Genomic DNA, 19,878 nt, shown 5'->3' with positions numbered 1-19,878 from the left:
GCAATGTTCACCCTATTCCCTTCCCTGTTCCCTACAGCTGCTTCTCCCCTATTCTTCCAGAGAAGATCTGTCTCTTCTCTGCTGCTGTTTCTTTGCCTTTGAGGGAGAGGAGAGCAGGACTACTTTCCTTCCAGCATCTGATCAGCTTGCAAATGCTTTTCGCGCTGAGAGTGAAATGTTATGGGGGCTCTGATCTTGTGCAACTTCAGGCACCCATCTGCTTTTGCAGAGAATGGGTGCTTGAAGTCATGTGAGATCACGGCCTCCAGAATATTTCACTCTCAGCACGAAAAGCATTTGCAAACTGACGGGACACTGGAAGGGAAATTGTCCTGCTCTCCTCTCCCTCAAAGGCAAAGAAACCACAGCAGAGGTGGTGAGTCCGGTACAGCAGGATGGGAAGGGGGAAGCATGAAGTATCTGTGGGTCAGGGAGGCCTTGGGTGGCCTGTTCCATCACTAGACACCCCCCATGGCCTTCCCCACCCTGAGTTACCTCGTGCACTTAATGACCCGCACATTTGATTAGCGAATTCATGGGTGAAAGTAGGAAGTGATCACGTTCAAGTTAGGTGATTCACTCCTATGAATCTTTGAGTTAAGAATGTATTTGGCAGGCTCCATTACATTCGTAACTTGAGGATTACCTGTATGTATGATAGTTGTAGCATCCGAGGGTTATGTGATCACCATTTGCAACCTTCCCAGCTTGCTTCCAATAAGCAAAGTCAATGGGGGAAGCTGGGTCCACTTATACCATGTGATTCATTTAACTGTCACAAGCAAGGTTGTAAAACCAGGCGCAACTCTTTTAGAAAGTGCTTTGTTTAGTAACAAATTCTGGTCCCAATTGCAATCATAAGTCAAAGACTACCTGTAAACAAATTCAAATTTCATGTATAGAAAAGCAAATGCATCCCTACATTTATCACTATTCGAAGCTAAAACTAAAGGTAAAGCTAAAATCAAGTGCACTAAATCAGGTGGCAAATGATTAGACCATCGTTAAGTGAGAATCTGGTTGGAACATGTCTTATTGGAAGTATCAAACTATATTTGCCTCAGAGATGGTTTGCTCTTTGTTGAAGTGCGTACTGCCACCTTGCCTAAATTGATAAAGCTAAGGCCTTCAGAAAGATGCTTTAGAGCATGGGAAGAGATTTTTAAAAAATTGCCAAATAATTAGACATCAATTATTCCACTGCTTGTAAGATCTACAATAGAGATTTCAAACAACTGCTAACTTGCCCAGGCCAGGCTATCCCATTAAGTTCAGCCAAAGAGCAGAATGCAAGTTGTTGAAAGACGTCTCTAGGGACTCCAAAATTTCACATGACCATCAGGTCGCTCTTACCACTATTGATGTTGAAGTGCGTGAGCCTATTGTTACAAAGCAGTTGCACAAATTATATCTACACAGGCGGTATACCAGGATGAAACTGTTGAATACTTAGGCAAAGTCCAAAACTTTTGGTACAATATGCTTTGGACAGATGAGGCAATGATAGAATCATTTGGCAACAGGACCAGAAGACACGTTTTATAAAAACCAAAGAACCTGATACCAACTATAAACCAGGTTGGTGGAAATGTTATGGTTTGGGCTGCCTTGCTGCGTGGGAAGCCTGACAGCTCATCATCACAGAAGGTACTATGGGTTCTTTGTTTTATTAGACAGTTCTTGAGATAATGCGAGGCCATCTGTCAGAAAACTTAAGCTGAACAGAAAATGGACCTCACAACACGATGACCCTAAACATTCCAGTAAATTAACTGAAGAATGGCTGAGAAAATAAATTAATGGAGTTTTCTAGAACGGCCAACTCAAATCTGGGGTCTAAGTCCCATCAAGATGCTGTCAAGTGATTTTAGAACAGGCTATGTATGCAAGAAACTCCTCAAGCACCTCAAACACCTAGGCAAAGTCTGAAAAGCTGGAAAAAAATTCTCCATGAAAGAGTGGGAAAAATTACTCTAAAATTACACTCAGTGGATGTCAGAAACTGGGAAATGGTTATAAGAAACACACTTGAGGTTGTTTCTGCCAAAGGAGGCAATACCTGGGATAAGAACCAAAACTGTTGGTTGTTTTTCCCGAGAAAGAAATGGCATGTCTTATTTATTTAAATAATTGCCAAGTTTTACCACCTTTGTTTTACTGGATTGTTGTAAGCTGCCCAGACACTTTCTGTGAGAAAGGCTGCTATATAAATTTGATTAATAAAAATAAAGTCAATTTTTCATGTTTTTGTTCCATTACATCACCATTTATCTTTATGTATTGTTTGAATGAAGATAAAACACCGGTATGTCCACAAATGTTAAAAAAGAAAAAACTTTATATGGGGTGTACTTATTTTTTCACATGATTGTATAATATGTAGGCATATGTCTGTGCACACACACATTCATGTAAGGAATACCCAAGTACCTATTTGGAATACAGTTGCAGATTATTATCTGGAGCAGTGTTACGTTTCCTTGCCTGAGGGAGAGCACAACTTTTCCTGCAATTCTGCTTCTTTCTTTCTATGCAGAGCTACTTTTCTTCCTGAATAGGGATGTGTATTGATTGTAGCTTTTTTTAAAAAAAATCCAAATAGCACTCTTTTCTCATGCAGTTTTCAGGAAAGCAACAGGTAATTTTTCATAGATATCTAAATTACTTGTCCTCTTCTATAATGTAGCTGCAACAGTATGCTTAAATGCAGAAAAATGTGTTTTTCAGAAAACCAATCAGAATTACACAGACTTTAATTCCAATCTCAATCAAGTTGCTTTATGAGAAAGGGGGGAAAACCTGTAACATTAATGCTGAACTGAACAATCACACCAGTATTAAGTTCTAACTGGTAAAATATGATGGAAAATCTGAAGTCGTCATCACAATATCTTTAAGTAGACAACGGCCAAAATATAATAAGTAATGCAGAAAAACAAAATACTGGGCTTGGTCCCAGCAAAACATAGTTCTTATAGTTCAGTTCTTCAATAAAAAAACTTGTCAATTAAAATAAAACAGATGTCAAATGGATGCAAAAATACAACTTAGAAAGCTATAAGGACTGCATGTTTTTGCTTTTCCTCTTTCTACAACCAATGTTACACACAACTGCTGACAGCTGAAATAATGATGAGGGAATGTTCTTAAATTCTGATGGATTAAAATCAGTTGTCATAAAGTTATGATAACGCTATGTTCAAGAAGAAAGGGATTCTATGCTCTCTAAATCCCAGTACTAATAAACATCTGCACTAAATCTCAGACTTTCAGGTAAGTAGGTTACCTGAAAAAATTAAAAAGAAAAGTCCTGGCCTTAGATACCTGCTATCCCAATTCCAGATTCATTTAATTAAAAATTACAACAAAAGCAACAAGTTAGTATGCTAATAAACAATTTCCTGCACAAATCCCATAGAATCAGGTAACCAGGAAAAAAACCAAACCTTGTTTAAATAGGCTAGCAAATTTGTAGAGGAATATAGTATAGTAAGACATTCTGTATGTTACTAATTATGTCTTTTGCTCCCCCAATAAAGACACATTATTCAACAGCATGTTCAAAAGACGTGCTTGTCATTCTTAATAAACAACTAGCATAAGAATACATAAGAGAAACAGGGTGGTATCTTTATATGATACACAAGTGTATGTTACAAGAATTTCATTAGGCACATGAGCCTCAAGGATTTAAGGCCTCAACATCAGGCCAAATGAGAGAGAAAGAAAGAGAGAGAGAAAGGAAAAAAAAAAGAGAGAAGGAAGTGTGGTAGTTTGTACTTAACATCTAAAAATGTCACTTTTAAGGTCTTAATAGAAATTGATTTTCTTCTCCTTATAAATCATAATTGCAGGACATCCCCCTCTAGGACATGTTAGTGTCCAAGCACAAGGAAACTGCAAACCACCTTTTTTTTTTAAAGGTCAAGCAGATATCCACCGTTTTCTGCTTCCAAGTTCATGAGCTTGAATGTAGTGGCCCACCCAGGCCAAGTCCACCAATTAAATTTGTTTTCTTCACATCATAAAAAACCCCAAAGTCAACCTACGGAACCTCAGAGCTCCTAAAGAAAGAATGCAGCCTTCAATGTGTCCAGAAAGCTGATGCAAAAGGGTCAGATACACAATGGAAAGGGTCTCTTATTAACCAGAAGAAGCCTAAAAGGGCTTCTTAACTACACCAATTTAAAAAAAAAACTTAGGCATCTCCTTTAGTGTAAAAGGCTGTACAATTGATCCTGGCCTCGCTGCCACTCCACCCGGCCCAGTTCCACCCTGCACCCTTTTTCTGAACTGGGAGGGATGCCTTTAGTGCATGGTGCTGACATTGGCCACCGCAATAGCTTCTTGAATTTCTCGTATCACCAGAATCCGGGTAAGCATTTGCTCCATTTGCTCTCGACTGATTGGCTGGATGGAATACCAGATAGGACTATTGGGAGCCACCACTGGTTCAGGAGTCAAATAGAATGTATCATTTCTGCCTTTCACAGTTTGCGGGCTACAAAGAGAGAAGAAACATTAGTGTTTGTTTTGGAAATGCTATTAACATTATATTAGGAACAAGAGCTGTTTCCTCTTCCTATGAAATTCATATGCAAAATGAAATTTGAAAAGCGCAAATTAATCTGGTTTGTTGTAGATTATGAAATCAGATTAAAGGTCATCTGTAATTAGAATAAAAGTAAGAATAATTCTTATCAATAGAAACTTTAAGCATATGCTACATCTTTCTTACTCTAATTTTTCTTTTTTTCTCCCCGTCTCTGTTGATTCACTTAAAAGAATTTGAAAAAATATGGATATAGAATACATACACCATATTTGATATAATCAATTGCCTATGTTTCCTTTGTATCATGGTGTCAAAAAATCCTGTTTTAGTAATTGGAAGACTGCCAGTTAGCTTGGTGATTTCACAGGACTTTCAAATGAAGCTTGCTTAAGAAACCTTCCCCACTACAAGTAACTGCTTAAAGATATTCAGCAACTTTGTTCAGCAACAGCTCAGAGCCAGTAAGACTGTAAGGTCAAAGAGAGACTTTTACCTGCTGAAATTATTAGCTCAAATTGCTTGAGCTGCAATAGGATAATAGTTATTCTGGATACAATTCCAAACAAGTAAAAATCTATAGTATATATTGTTCAATCACTCCCAATTAGTTGATTAACAAAAGATCTATATAAATCAGGATGTTTCCCACACATCTTGTGTGGGAAACAGGATGTACTACAGCCTGTAGTACAGTGGACTAAAGCACTGTTATTAACAGATTAACATCTGCTGCTTGCAATTACTGCAAGTTCAAATCTCACCAGGCTCAAGGTTGACTCAGCCTTCCATCCTTTCAAAGGTAGGTGAAATGAGGACCCAGATTGTGGGGGCAATAAGCTGACTTTGTATAAATATACAAAAGTATGAAGGCTATTGCTTAATGCATTGTAAGCCGCCCTGAATCTCCGGAGAAGGGCAGCATATAAATTAAAGCCAAAAACAAAAAAACAAAAAAAAAACAACCCATGGTTTAGTACTGAATTAAGCCTGCACTAACTATTTCAGGATATAAATTAAACCAAGAAAATAATTTAGATTACAGGCTTGAGATTCCTATTTGCAAAGCCTTTAATGTATGATTTAATGAAGCTTGTTCAAAGACTGTTTATTTTATTTGTTCATTATATTTAGAAAATGCTTGTCTTGAGTGTACAAATAAAATAGGCCTTCAGAGTGCTAACCAGTCCCACAGCTGCATGCTCTTCTATCAGACTCAAACAAGATGGCAGACCCAGTTCTATAGCATTTTCCAAAGGCCAGGAGATTAGGGGCCCACCTCACCTAGGTGGAGAGTGTTCCAAAGGGTGAGAGCAACAACAGAGAAGGCTATCTTGCTTCTTCAAGTTGGAATTCTTTAACTAACAGGATTTGCAACATGCTTTCCCTGCCTGACTTTTCTTCAGCCACATAATAAAATGTATGAATCAAGCATTTCTGTGACTCCAGGTTGTTCTCACTTAATGACAAGTGGTACTGGAATTTCTGCAACTAAGTGACACAATCCTAAGTCTGATGTCACAGGACTGCACTGCTTAGCAATAGAAATTCTGACATTCCCAATTGTCATTGTTAAGTGAATAGCTATGTGTCATTAAGTAAGGCTATCAGGTGTCACTACTTGTGACCTTTTGCCAACTTCCCCACTTACTTTTCTTTTAGGAAGGTGGCAAAAAAAAATGATAGCCACATTTATCTGGATGCTGCAAGACAACCTGTACCAAACTACCTATAGACTGAAAGCCTTTGAAGATAATGTTCAATGGACAATTGTGATGGGAAAACTCACCATTTGAAGAGGTAGAAGTCATAGAGTTTTATAGGACACCTCAATGGGTTTTCAGGATTCTCTGTCTGCTCTGCATACATGTCATCTGTAACTGCAAATCAACCCCAAGAGATACAGAACCATGAAATACTTACTTATAGCAGATGAACAAATTAATGTCAATGTTATCAATGGAACACGTTTTTTGTAATCTCTGCTATCTTCGTTATTGCATATACTACCAAATACTATCTTCCAAACAGTTCTTGAAAATAAATAGGAGCCTTCTTAATAAGACATTGCATGTAGGAGAAATGTAATTTATGAAAGGCTTGATGAATGACTACCAGAAAGCAGCAACTTTACACACAGCAAGGGGGATATTCAGACTTCCAAAAGATCACATTGATGTGGTCTTTACAAGACAATTTATGTTCTATTTATTGCACGAAGTCTATGTAATAGACCTAAAAAAGCTCTGCAAAATGAAAGTGTTAGAAATTTTAATTCCACCCCCCCACCGCCCCCCTCAGAAATTCTTTCTACCTTTCTGGCCTGCCTGGTGGATGCCAAGAGCCTTCAGATACCGGATGCTTGTACTCTTATCTTTAGGATTAGAAGGGTTCTTCTTAGTCTGCCTCAAGACTTTTGAAAAGGCCAGTTTCATATGTTGATCTACTGTTTTCAACAGGAAATATCTGTAGACACAGGAAAAGTGCCCATTGAATTATATTCTCCATCCCAAATCTGGAAAAAAAACCCAATGTCCCCCATATCCATCAATGGTCAAACATTTATGGACTATTGACCTAGGCATGGAGTATCTAGATTTCAACAATCAAGGAGGGGGGAGGGTGCGCGCGCACGCGTATGTGTGTATAAAAACTTGGTTAAATTTTTTTATACAAAGTTTATAAAAGATTGCTGCCTTACTATTGTATCTAGATAAAATCATTTTCAGAGAAAAATATTCATTTATCAGAGCAATTTGCTTCAACAACTAGAGGGAGCTCCGTGTCCATGTTCAAAATAAAAAATAAAGTGCCCTCCAAATGATATAGAAACACTATAGCAAAAAAAATGTATTCTTATAAAGTATTAGGATGGCCTTTTCAGAAAACAGAAGGCTGGACTGCAGCCAACATTTCTGAAACATGTGAAGCCAGTTGCCATAAAGAGCAAACTTGCATTTCTTAAGTCTACTCACTACAGGCTGATCATTCTGCAGACAGAGGATTGACTTAAAACCACTTATGGTTAATGACGAAAGCAGAATTTGAACTACAAAATTATTGGTCCATAATTTCTTTGTAAATGTACTATACCAGCTGTGGATTTATGTTTAGTCTACTTGCTTGTTTGCTTATCAAAATTTTATGCCACCCCTCTCCTACAAGATGACTCTTCCACATTTTGCTGCAAGTCTGCCTATTTTAAAATAATTGGAATGGTTTTATTTAGGTCTAAAGATTTAGGCCTGGCCTAAATCTTCTCCCTTTTAAAATTTTAAAATTTAAATTTTAAACACTAATTTTAATTTGTTTAATTATGGGATATTTTTAAAATTTAGCCAAATTGTTTAATCTGTTTTAATCTATTTTAAATTTTGTATCTCTGTGTTTTATCTTTTGGCTGTTCACCGCCCTGAGTCTTTCGGGAGAAGGGCGGTATAGAAATTTAATAAAATAAAATAAAAAATAAATAAAATAAATAGGTAATGCTTCCATTGGTACATACTTTGTATTAAAAAACATGAGAGTGGTTAACAAGGTAGCAGGAGAGTGAGCTCCCAGCTGTTTACACTCCCATAACATCTCTTCTGTCACATGGCTGGGAAGAACATATCCTGTGCAGATAAAAAAAAAAGCATCAATACAGAGATACCAAACTGATGCTCCTCCTAAGAAAAGATACAAACATTGCATTTCTCAATATTGTAACATTAAGAGAGCAAAAAATAATGTTTCTTGTGATAGCAAATTCAACCAATTGTTTAATTATTGTTAAATATTTACATACTTCACTCAACTGTCTGTTTGAAGATTCTCTTACCTAAAGAAGTGATCCTAGGCTGCACATCCTTGAGAACTTCATGTAACCATTCAGTGAACCGTATGTAATAGAGATCTGAGAAAATGTCATCAACTCGCCCATTTTCAAATAAGTACTGCAAGAAACAATAACACAGGGGAGGAAAAAAAAATTACCCTGATGTTCATTAATGAAATGAAATGACAGGCTGCATGTTTAATTTTATATTCAAAATCCCTATCAGTCTGGAGTAAAAAGTGCTTTTAAGTGAAAGCATTTCAGTTCAGGTTCAAGTAAGTTAATTTCAGAAAAATGGACTCAACAAATACATGCCCTTTACTTTCCTCAGACTTCCAAAGATTTATGTTTAATATAATTTTAACCAGGGTTTTAAAAATCTAAAAAAAAATATATTTCTATGAAATCAAGAGTATTATCCTCACATTAACCCAAGCAGCCGGCAAGTCTTAGACATTATTTGTCTCAAGCTTGAATTAAACAGGGTTAATAGTTAATTCAGCTAAATTTCTAAAATTACATTCACAGCTATTAAAACCAGCAGTTGTAGTAATGAACATTGCAACATTTGGTATTCACTCAAATATACAGGGAGTCCTCAATTTACAACCACAATTCGGAATGAAATTTCATCATAAATCAGTAAAGCGAGTCATCATGTGAACAGACTAATTTACAACCATTTTTATCATAGTCGTTAAATGAATCATGTGGTTAAGTAAATCAGACAATACATGCATAGTGATTTTGCAATGTTTTATGGGTTTCTCTGAACACTGTTTGAAATATCAGTACCCTCTTAACTATAAAAGTACAGAAGAACAAGTTGTAAAATACTGACATAAAATTTCAGAAGAACTAAATTCTGGTATAACAAATACTATTTCACTTCTAAAACCTAGGTATGTTTAAAATGCTTCTTTATAAGGCATACATCTAGAAAGAAACTTTGTTTCTTTTTCTTGCTTATCTCATTTGCATGCATTTCAAAAACTGGATTATGGAATTCTTTTTCTTCCCCCCCAACTCCTCCCCTTCAGCACCACACAATCATTGGAGTCATTCAAGAAAGATTTGAAGTCTTCAGCTTAATAAAAATGGTATTAAGGGAGTTTTTTCCTAGTAAACCTTACTAGCAAAATTAGATGTTAGGTAAGGATTTTGTAATTGTATTTTTTTTTTTTTTGAAAATAATACAAGGTATATATTTGGTTTTATTGCTTTGGAGTAATTTTTGTGTAAGTCTTAGTTTTTCCACTCCAAACATGTCTAAAACTATTTGCGGTATTAAAACTATTTGTAGCAAGACTTTCCATGATGGCACACCTTTTGAATGCACAGAAAGATATAGTAAAGAACATCTGGATCATAGGGCTCGCCTTCACTATTGCGAGCTTCACGAGTCATTAAGCACAATCCGTAATTTAATTCTGCTACAGCTGAAGATATGAGATCTTCTTGGAATCTCAATAACTGGCGTCCTGCAAACGAGAAGATAAGATCATCAAATGGCATTTAAAATCCCTATTTAAATCTCATTTTTCTTGACCGTTTAAATCAACCCACTCTGCTACAAAATCATAACCTCTTCCTCCTTCAGTATACTTACTAGTGAATAAGTAACCAATACATATTTTAAATCTTGATACTGAATATACAGCCTGTACTCATCAAACTTTTTGAGGAGCCATCCAGAACCCTTCCAAAATTTGCTGCCAATTGTAACTTTTAGTCTGACACAATATAAAAATGTATGATAACATTAAGTTACCAAATTTAGTTTTTGTCTTACCCCCATCAAGTTTTGGAATATAGGCCAAGGCAGGTAATCCTTTACTTACAACCACAACTGGGACCAGAACATCTGTCACTAAGCAATGCAGTTGTTAAGTGAGTTGCATCCAATTTTACAACCTTTTTTGATGTGGTCACTAAATGAATTACACCATGTTAAGTAAATCCGGCTTCCTCCATTGACTATGCTTGTTGAAACCCCATGGGAAGATTGCAAATGGTGACCACATGATTCCACAAAGCTGCAACTGTTGTAAATACATGCCAGTTGCCAAGCACCTGAATTTTGATCACGTGACTGTGGGGAAAATGCAATCGTTTTAAGTGGGAGGATTGGCTGTAAATTACTTTTTGCGCTGCTGCTGTCAACTGGTCCTAGAATGAATAGTTGTAAATCAAGGACTACCTGTATCTTACATAAAACACCCAGTATGGCCGTCATCCAAAAATACACCCATAATAGTTTTTTGAAACAGCATTTAGGGTTTTTTTTTAAGGCGGTAAGGCTCATTTTACAATGCAAGTCTAACCAATATAATGAAGGTTTATTGTGCATTAAAAAAACATTACCAAAATCAATGCAATGCAATTGAGGACATGGTCAACTGGAAAGCCTAAGCACTTACTACCAATGGGTGCAAGCCGGTTCTGTGATTCTTTTTCCATCTCTGCATTTTTAGTCTGTGCCCAGCTCTTCCATACTTCTAGTCCTTCCTCTGGCTTGAGAGACTGCGGAAGGAGAAGTTCAGGGGAAGGCTGAGGCTGTGGTTGCTGTTCCACTTCAGCTACCTGAACAGTTTGTGCCTGTGGAAGAAAATCATTTTAGCAATTCCTGCTGGAGTTTCTTTAAAGCAAAAAAAATTTTTTCGCAAGTTTGGTCTCAGTTTTATATGGTTTTGCTTACGAACACATTTGTAATGTCTGCAAAGAATTTCTTACTTCCACAAATTATTAGGCAGATTTCACTGAGAAACTCTTATTTGCTCTATAATCAAAAAAATTAAAATGCAGTAAACTTTATTGCAAGAGGTATTCAAAGTATTTTCAATTCCAACACAGAGACATAATCATACTCCAAAGTAAAATTGATTTCCAGTTCCATTAATATAAATTTTACTTCAATTTAGGTGCCAGCTAACTCCAAAATTACTCTGGCCAGCTGACAATATGATAAATAATCTAATAAACAATAAAAACAGTATAAAGTATAAAGTATAAAGCAAGATGACATGGAAAGAGCAGCAACAAAGATGATTAGGGAACTGGAGGCTAAAACATATGAAGACAGGTTGCTGGAATTGGCTATGTCTAATTTAATGAAAAGAAGGACTAGGAGTGACATGATAACAGTGTTCCAATATAGAAGAGTGGGTCAACCTATTCTCCAAAGCATCTGAAGGCAAGATGGAAACTAATCAAGGAGAGAAACAACCTAGAACTAAAGAGAAATTTCCTGACAGTTAGAACAATTAATTAGTGGAATGATTTGCCTCCAGAAGTTGTGAATACCCCAACACTGGAAGTTTTTAAGAAGATGTTGGATAACCATTTGTCTGAAATGATATAGGATTTCCTGCTTGAGCAGGGGGTTGGACTAGAAGACCTCCAAGGCACTTTCCAACTGTGTTATTCTGTTACATGTTACTATGCAAAGGCATAGAAAAAAAACCAAATTCACAAGGGGCCCTATCCATCTTAACTCAAGACTTGAGAAACAATCATGTTTTCAAGGCCTTTACAGAACCCTAACAGTGTAGTGGTCACAAATTTCAGAGGGGATTTTTCCTGGCTTCCAACAGATGCCACTATTTAATCAAAGGACCCTGGAGTGCACCAACTCTAGCAGCATGTGCCAGGCAGATAGAAACTACTTAAAATAGGCAGTATCTCAGATGATTTGGCCTTAGGACATACAGAGCTTTAACAAGCAATGACCAACAGCATAAATCACACTTGGAGGCATACTGCACAATTCATGAAGCAGAGATGTCACATAAACATACAAGGAATGCCCGCTGTTGCCGATGTTAACTGCATTTTTAACCAGTTGAAGCTTCCAAGTGTCTTTCAAGGACAGCCCCATTTAGAACACATTGCTATAGTCAAGGCTACTGGTAGAACTGTGTGTGTAAAGGTTCCCTTGGTCACAACTGATTTTTTTTTTTTTTGAAAAGTATTTTTTTTTCCCCACCATAAACATAAAATATATCTTTCAAGAGCGAAGTCTCGATCTGGTCACAGATAGGTACAATTGCTTACATTTTTTAAAGGAAAAAAAAGAAACTCCATTCACAATTTCCCATTACATCTTTTAAAATTAAAAATCAGAACATAAAAAAACTTTTTAAACATAAATTCTAGTATCTTGATCAGAACTATTCTATTATATCACCACCAATTTAATTTCCTAAAGAAGAAAACCTTAATTCATTTTTATATCCATTTATAAATTCAATTATAAATTTATAAATTATAAATTTATAATTTATAAATAAATAAATTTCTGAATCTTAAGCTTTAACAATTTACCTTTAATTTTACACATTTCATATTAGACAAGTTTATCTCAACATCAGCTGCTTTTTTAAGCTTTAAACAGGAGTTGGGATTACACAAGGATTGTGCATGGTTTTTTAACGGGGAAGCACTACTCCATCCAAGAATATGGGTGAAAAATATTTGGCTCCAGGAGGCCCTAATATTCACAGCCATTCAGTCCTGATAGGATTGAGTGGAGTTGATTACTCCTCACCCAGGCCTACATAGCCTCCAGACACTAGGGTAGATTCTTAGTAGCCTGGGGATGAAATATATAATTCATCAGCGACATACTGATATTAAACCCTAAACAGATGATCAGATTCACCAGAACAACTTCATGTGGCTGTTACTAGAGAGGAGTGAGCAGTGAACCCTATGGCAGCCCATATAGGACAAGTGAAGGGTGACCTTTCGTCTCTGATAACACTGATTGGAAATAGCCATGAAACGAAGAGAACCACCATAAAAAAATTGCCCCCAATTCCCACTACTGGTTTAAAAATACAGATAGTCCTCAACTTACAACCACAATTGAGCTCCAAATTTCTGTTGTTAAGGGAGAGATTTGGTAAGTGAATTTTGTCCCCTTTTACAACATTTCTTGCCATAATTGTTAAGTGAATCACTGCAGTTGATAAGTTGGTAACCTGGCTGCTAAGTATATCTGGCTTCCCCATTGACTTTGCCTGTCAGAAGGTTGCAAAAGGGATCACATGACCCGGGATGCTGCAATGGTCATAAGTATGAACCAATTGCATCTGAATTTTGATCACATCATGTAGATGCTGCAAAGGTTATAACTGTGAAAAATGGTCATAAGATACTTTTTTCAGTGCTGTTGTAACTTTGAATGGTCATTAAATGAACTGTAGTAAGTTGAGAACTATCTATATTGTGAACAATAGAACTGAAGGTTGCTGCAATATTGAAGCCCATGCACCATCTCCAGCCCAATTTCACACAGGTTATCAGTAAGCACTATTAAAGCTGAAACCCAACTGAAATGAGTCTTAATAATTTGCTTCCTTCCGTTTCTCTGCAAGCTGACCACAATCTTAATAACCTTCCCTAAAAAGAGAAGATTGCAGGTAGGACCATAGTTGTCTAAAACTGTTCGGTCCAAGACTGGTCCTCTTGAGGACTTCCTACAAGACCAAAAGCATGTCCCCCTCCAAGGCCAATTAGTTAGCTTCCTGACCACCTTAACACCCAAGAGGGATTTGGGCCCAATTAAGAGGTGGCTGAACTAACAGGGTACAGAAACCTATCCATCTCCTCAGGAATCACTGGCTCAAACGTATCCTAACTCATACTACAATACTGAGTCTCAAATATCTTGGTCAGACCTCCCACTCAACTACAATTAGGAATGGATCTAAGTGACCAAGTAACCATAATATTCTTCACAGTGGCTCTGCCTAAAAAGAGCTGCTGAGTGCTATTGGTGGATACAATAAGCATGACTTCCTCCTCCTCTCATAATACTATCTGCAATTTCCCAGAGCAGATATTACTACCAGCAAGGTTTAGGTTTCAGCAAGAATTTGGCCTATTATTTATATAAATGTGTCTAGACTACTAAAGTTGTCTTTGATTATGTCCATCATATTGGTATTGATTCTTAGTGACTACAGAGATTTTTCTCTAAGAAAGTTATTGTCTTAGGCCTTAGTAATCAACTTTTTCATTGTACTGTAGTTTTTTTTTAACAGTTATATCTATTCCTCAGTTGGATGGATGCTCTGGAATGACTCAAAATTGAGGACTGAAAGCTCGTACACACAGCAATTTCCCATCTTTCCTGCATATGAATTAACTTTCAGCAAAAATACTTTTAAAATTCTATCAGATGGAAAGCAATTCTATCAGATGGAAAGCAATATTCCATTTTCCATTAACCTTCTTTCTCTATAAAAGTTTAGATGCATAAAGGATCTGGCCTGGAAAAATTCAATGTCCCTTTCGGCTCTTAAAATTTTAATTCCAGAAATAGTAGTGTTTGGGGGTGGCGGGGTAAATCAATAACGGTTGAACTTGGGAGTGGGGAAGGGTTGGCCTTTCAACTAAAGTGACAAAATGTTTTTCAAGCCACAATGACCTCTGCATTGTCACTTCCTCCTAAACTATCTGTTCACCTATTGGCAATAGGTTGTGTCTCAAACTTGGGATACAGGCCTTTTTTTAAAAGATAAAAAGGCCTGTATCTATTCCACTACAATTTACATTGTTTAATTATTCATTTTAAGTAACTACTTTTTTTAGATCAAAAGCTACAGAAGAAGAAAAGCTAGGGAATTTAAGGATTCCTCACTGCCAAAAGAAGACCTCAGTTCTAACATTAATAAGACAAGGCATGTCACTGACTAGAATATAAACGGAGAGCAACCCCCCCTCCTACTAGCATTGATGATGTTACCTAGTTTGGGTAATGAAACATCTGCAAGAAAACAACCAAGCTCAAAGAATACCAAGGGCCCCTCATGAATAAGTTTGCCTTTTATAATGCCTATTTATGAAAAATTTTACCAAGATATATTGTAATGAACATTTATGTAACATGTAACAAGCAAAAAGAACTTTATTGCCTGGCTGAATACTAACATATTAAAAGGCACTTTGTAAGTATCCATATATGGCCCCAAAACAAGAGGAATGGTTTCCTTTTACAAATCATAACAGAACAACAGAATTGGAATGAACCTTGGGAGGTCTACTAGTCCAATCCCGTACTCAGGAAGGAAACCCTATACCCGTGATGGCGAACCTATGGTACGCATGCCAGAGGTGGCACGCTGTTGCCCCAGGTCAGATCTCTGTGGCGTTTCTTTCGTGAGTTTCTGTTTTCCTGCAAACAACGAAACAGAAACTCAGAAAAGAAAAAGATCCTGCCTCTTGTGGCACTACTGGTGTTGGGATACTATGCCTCCCACCGGCCAGCTGGACTTCGGGTTTCTGCTACGCATGCCCACGTATGCCCACACATGCATGTACGCACCTTTCAGTTTGGGCATGTGTGCGCACGCAGTTTGGCCACTCAAGTGTCTAAAAGGTGCCCTATACCATTTCATAACATTCATACTTCAAATTAAAATTCTTTGTAAATTTATTTAACTTTGTATTAAAAATAATCAACATTTTCTATAAGCATCATAATCTGCCATTCCAGGTTGCCAAATAAGGCAGAGATTTATCAAACTACAGGAGTTCTCTATCAATGATCATATATACATTCATCATTAGAAAAAAACTATAGAATACTTGCCTTTTACTTACCTACCCTTTATTAAAACGGACCAACTTAGAATTAATAGTACAGTAAGCACTATGAAGAAACCTACTAAATCAGAAAGAATCTAAATTATGAAAAATACACAAAAAGGCTATAACCCAGTAGTTTGTGGGTGACTACAAGTTCTCAACCATTATTGTAATGTAGAAACTTTTCAAATGTTAAGTATTAGCAAGGGCAGACAGCATATAGCAGTGATGGCCAACGTTTTAGACACTGAGTCCCCAAAGTCCGTGCACATGCCCAAACTGAAAGGTACACGTGCGAATGCACGCATGCATGGTCATGAGTGCATGCATGCATGGGCATGTGCACACGTGCAGCAGAGACCTGAAGACCAGCTGGCCAGCGGGAGGCAGGGCATCCAACACCAGCAGCACAGCAAGAGGCAAGATCTTTTTCTTTCATGAATTTCTTGTTTTATCGTTTGTAGGGAAACAGAAGCTCACGAAAGAAACGTCACAGAGATCTGACCTGGGGCAATGGCAGAGAGAGCTCTGTGTGCCACCTCTGGCACGTGTGTCATAGGTTCAACATCATGGGCATATAGAATGTGGCCTTCTAAAAGTCAGACATACAAACAACCAAATAGTAGTTCAAAAAACTTTTGAGATTATTCTGCTCAATCCAGGAAGCTTCTCTAAATCTAAAACAAAGTGTAGGTGTGTAATTTTTCTGCATGAGGATTCTATGATTTTGGTTATAGTCACTGTAGGAACATTCTGAAGGTAAATAAGGGAATACGTTTACAAAAATTAATACTAGCCAAAAATTTTAACTACCAGTATGTTTCCTTCAACAAATTGTAGTTAGCACACATATCAATGGCTTAGTGTGGTTTATGTGCCTACCATGGTTGTTCAAGAAAATTTGGTTTAAAAATTCTACCTAGTGTAATTTATGAAATATGTCACCAAAATGTTTCTACAATTCTGTAGATTGGTAATAGTTCTACTTAGGAAAGCCATATAAGCCATACTAAACTTTTCTTTCTAGCAAAGGTAGAATACCACTGCATTGAAAAAGCTGGAGAAATCCAACCACTTTAAAATATATTTGTATTTTAAATGTATCATTATAAGGGGGCAATTCCCCCCCCCCGCATCCATTTCCTTCAAATCATGTAAAATGGTATATGCTTCAGAAATTTTTCCTCATTTTCCCAAGGCAAAGATTCTCAATTATTGCAACCTTTCCATTGGACTCCTTATTAATTTTGATGTTATTTTCTTCCTGCAGTACTCCAAGCATGGCTGCACTAACAATTTGGACAAAAGCATTTCAATAATTATATTCCCATTGATTTTTTTGAAGAACAGCATTTAAAACGTGGATAAAAATATATTAAAAAGCACAGAATTTAAGTATTCAGAACACATTAAGTAGACAAGTCTTCGCTTTAAAACTGTTATCTTTTACAGAGATGACAGACAATCCTGCCCGTATTCAATTATTCAACCCTGCAGAGGCTTGCCTCATAAAGATAGCTTACTTACAGAGCAAGTAACTTGCAATTGTTGTTGCTGCTGCTGCTGCTGTGCCTGCTCTTGTGACGTGGACTGCTGCTGTTGTGGGTCCCATATATGAACCGTTTGTGCTGTATTCTGGTAGGTCCCTGCCACTGCTTGCACTGCCACTGGAATGTGGATATTGCCATTCATAAACTGTGCTGGGAAAAGGGAATTGGCAAGAGTTTGCACTACTTCCTCATGAGAGTTTTTCACTACTGAGGCACCTCCCACCATCTTATCCTTGTCATCTTCTAGCTTCACGGTGGCCAAAGTTGTTGGGGAGCCACTAACATGGACGGCATTGTAGGCCTCCTGAGGAATGGCAATATGGGTAATGTTTTGCTGCTGTAGGTCACCGCGTGGTTGGGCAGAATAAACAGGGATTGTCCAAGTCTCCCCAGTGGGACTAGTTATGGTCCCGGTGGCACTGTACAGGTGGGCACTATCCACCGTTAACAAGTCCGGCCTTAAGGACACATAACTCTGCTGCTGGCCCTGGGGGATGGTCAGAACTGTAGCCACCGGCTGCCCTGAAATAGCATAGGACACAGTAATAGGCATATCCACTTTGCGCTTCTTTACTGGCTGAAGGACGCTGGCGGTGCTGATCCTACGTTCGCCTTCCCGTGGTGAGCCTTGCTGAGATGGAGGAGGAGAAAGTGCCCCAACTGTCTGGATTTGGATTTGCTGTCCTCCAGCAATCGCCTGCCCTGCCACAAGCTGGGCCTGGATCTGCTGATGCTGTATGTGCTCCTCCTGTATTTCTGCAGCCTGGATTTGCTGAGCAGTCTGCACGTGCTGCACCTGGATCTGAGCCGCCTGTAACTGAGAAGGGCTGGGGCTCTGAAGGGCCTGACCCTGTATTGTCTGGGATGCTTGCTGCTGTGTTTGGCCTTGGATCTGCACCTGGACTTGTATTGGCTGCTCTGAGGCTTGGTGAACAGTGAGCTGAGGAGAGAGCTGCTGGGTGGACACTGGTTGAGGGGACTGCTGAACTTGAACCTGCACCTGCAAAAGCAACACATGAGCAGTTAGTATATCAACTCCAAAATCCCTGAGACGTTTTGAGGGTTGGAAGCTTATCAAATAAATGAATAAACCAGGATTAGGACTTAAATATAATAGGCATCCAATCAGCTGAGCAACTACATGTGAGTATCCATAAAGGAAAAAAAAATGGTTAATACATCTTGGTAGAATCACAAAGGAAAAAAAAATGCATTACAAGTATACGACCACCACGCAACCCCAATACAAGATCAGCATCTCACTGACCAAGAATCACTACTCAAAAATAGTCAATTCGATCCTTAACATTTAAGGTATCACCAAAAAATATTTTCTTCTTCGAACATTCCTCTGAGGACCTTAAAAACAGCAAGCACTCTGGAGCAGAAAACCTCTGTTTAGAAATACGCCAAAAACACCTAATTGGATGTGCATAAACATAATTATATTAGAATTGTTTTTGGCAATGTAAAAAGTTTGGAAGATTACTGATTTGATCTTATAAATCACTAGCAATTTTGAATATTTTAATGTAGATTTATGGAGATTTTATTAAAAGATGTTAACGTCATGTTCACAGACTTTGAAATCTAACTTTCTTTGAGGGGTTACGGTTAAGTCAGGCATGCGTTTTGCTTAGAGAAACTGGAAAAATAGTAATACTCTTGGATAACTTATTTGTATTTTTTAAAGGCAATTTTATTACTAATCCAAAAAATGGCATTTTGTAATGTTAGAAATTCATTTTTTTTTTTAAAAAAAATGTAATTTAGGAACACACTGACATTTGATGAATATGTGGTATCATTTTCCCCTTTGGCTTTTTTTGGGGCAGGGAATTAAGTTGATCATTTTAATTTTTGTTTTTCATATTTGTTTTATATATATAAATATATTTATATATTTTATATAACATTAAGCTGTTCTTGCCCAATTAGCTTTCAGCCACTTCAGCGTTCAAGCAAAAACAATTTAGCAACAATTAAACTCCCTCTCTCACATGGATATTAGACTGCATCAACATATGAAGTAAAGTTATCCTGCTGTACATGATAGAACAGATGGAAAAACTGATGACACAAGAAGCCTCCAATGTATAACTCAAACCTAAATGTAAGAAGAGGAAGCTAGGGATAAGAATTGTTCATATCTAAATTTGTACTCCTCGATGGCAACATTTAAGAAAGCTGGCATTCACAAATGCATTGTTACAGGACACTGGAAGTTTTGTAGAAATTCAAATATTTTCTTTTGCATTAATTTAGTCCATGCTTAATAATCAAGCAAGGAGAGCATGCTATTTATTTGTTCATATGAACTATTTTATAAGTCAGTTAAAATGTTTTCCACAAGTCTATGCCATAAA

At 37.3% G+C, this 19,878-nt stretch overlaps 1 protein-coding gene across 5 annotated transcripts in view; it reads right to left on the bottom strand.

Annotated features, from left to right (window-relative positions):
• Window positions 1–2,735: 2,735 nt before the first annotated feature.
• QRICH1 (glutamine rich 1) overlaps window positions 2,736–19,878 on the bottom strand; it is a 30,557-nt gene continuing 13,414 nt past the window's right edge. For 4 of the 5 annotated variants that reach the window (XM_070936793.1, XM_070936795.1, XM_070936796.1 and 1 more), the window contains exons 3-10: window positions 17,490–18,512; window positions 10,790–10,967; window positions 9,696–9,850; window positions 8,373–8,487; window positions 8,058–8,166; window positions 6,867–7,018; window positions 6,342–6,432; window positions 2,736–4,501 (exon numbers count right to left, since the gene is read on the bottom strand). In XM_070936793.1, the coding sequence (XP_070792894.1) occupies window positions 4,309–4,501; window positions 6,342–6,432; window positions 6,867–7,018; window positions 8,058–8,166; window positions 8,373–8,487; window positions 9,696–9,850; window positions 10,790–10,967; window positions 17,490–18,512 (2,016 nt within the window). In that variant the 3' untranslated portion in view covers window positions 2,736–4,308. The remainder of the gene's footprint in view (window positions 4,502–6,341; window positions 6,433–6,866; window positions 7,019–8,057; window positions 8,167–8,372; window positions 8,488–9,695; window positions 9,851–10,789; window positions 10,968–17,489; window positions 18,513–19,878) is intronic. The other variant, XM_070936798.1, reaches the window with a different exon arrangement.

Source organism: Pituophis catenifer, unplaced genomic scaffold, assembly GCF_029215685.1.
Source record: "Pituophis catenifer annectens isolate HBS135680 unplaced genomic scaffold, rPitCat1.0.hap2 SCAF_2, whole genome shotgun sequence".
Taxonomy (NCBI): Eukaryota; Metazoa; Chordata; class Lepidosauria; order Squamata; family Colubridae; genus Pituophis; species Pituophis catenifer.
The sequence above is the reverse complement of the archived record's forward strand: the minus strand, read 5'-3'. Positions and strand labels throughout refer to the sequence as shown.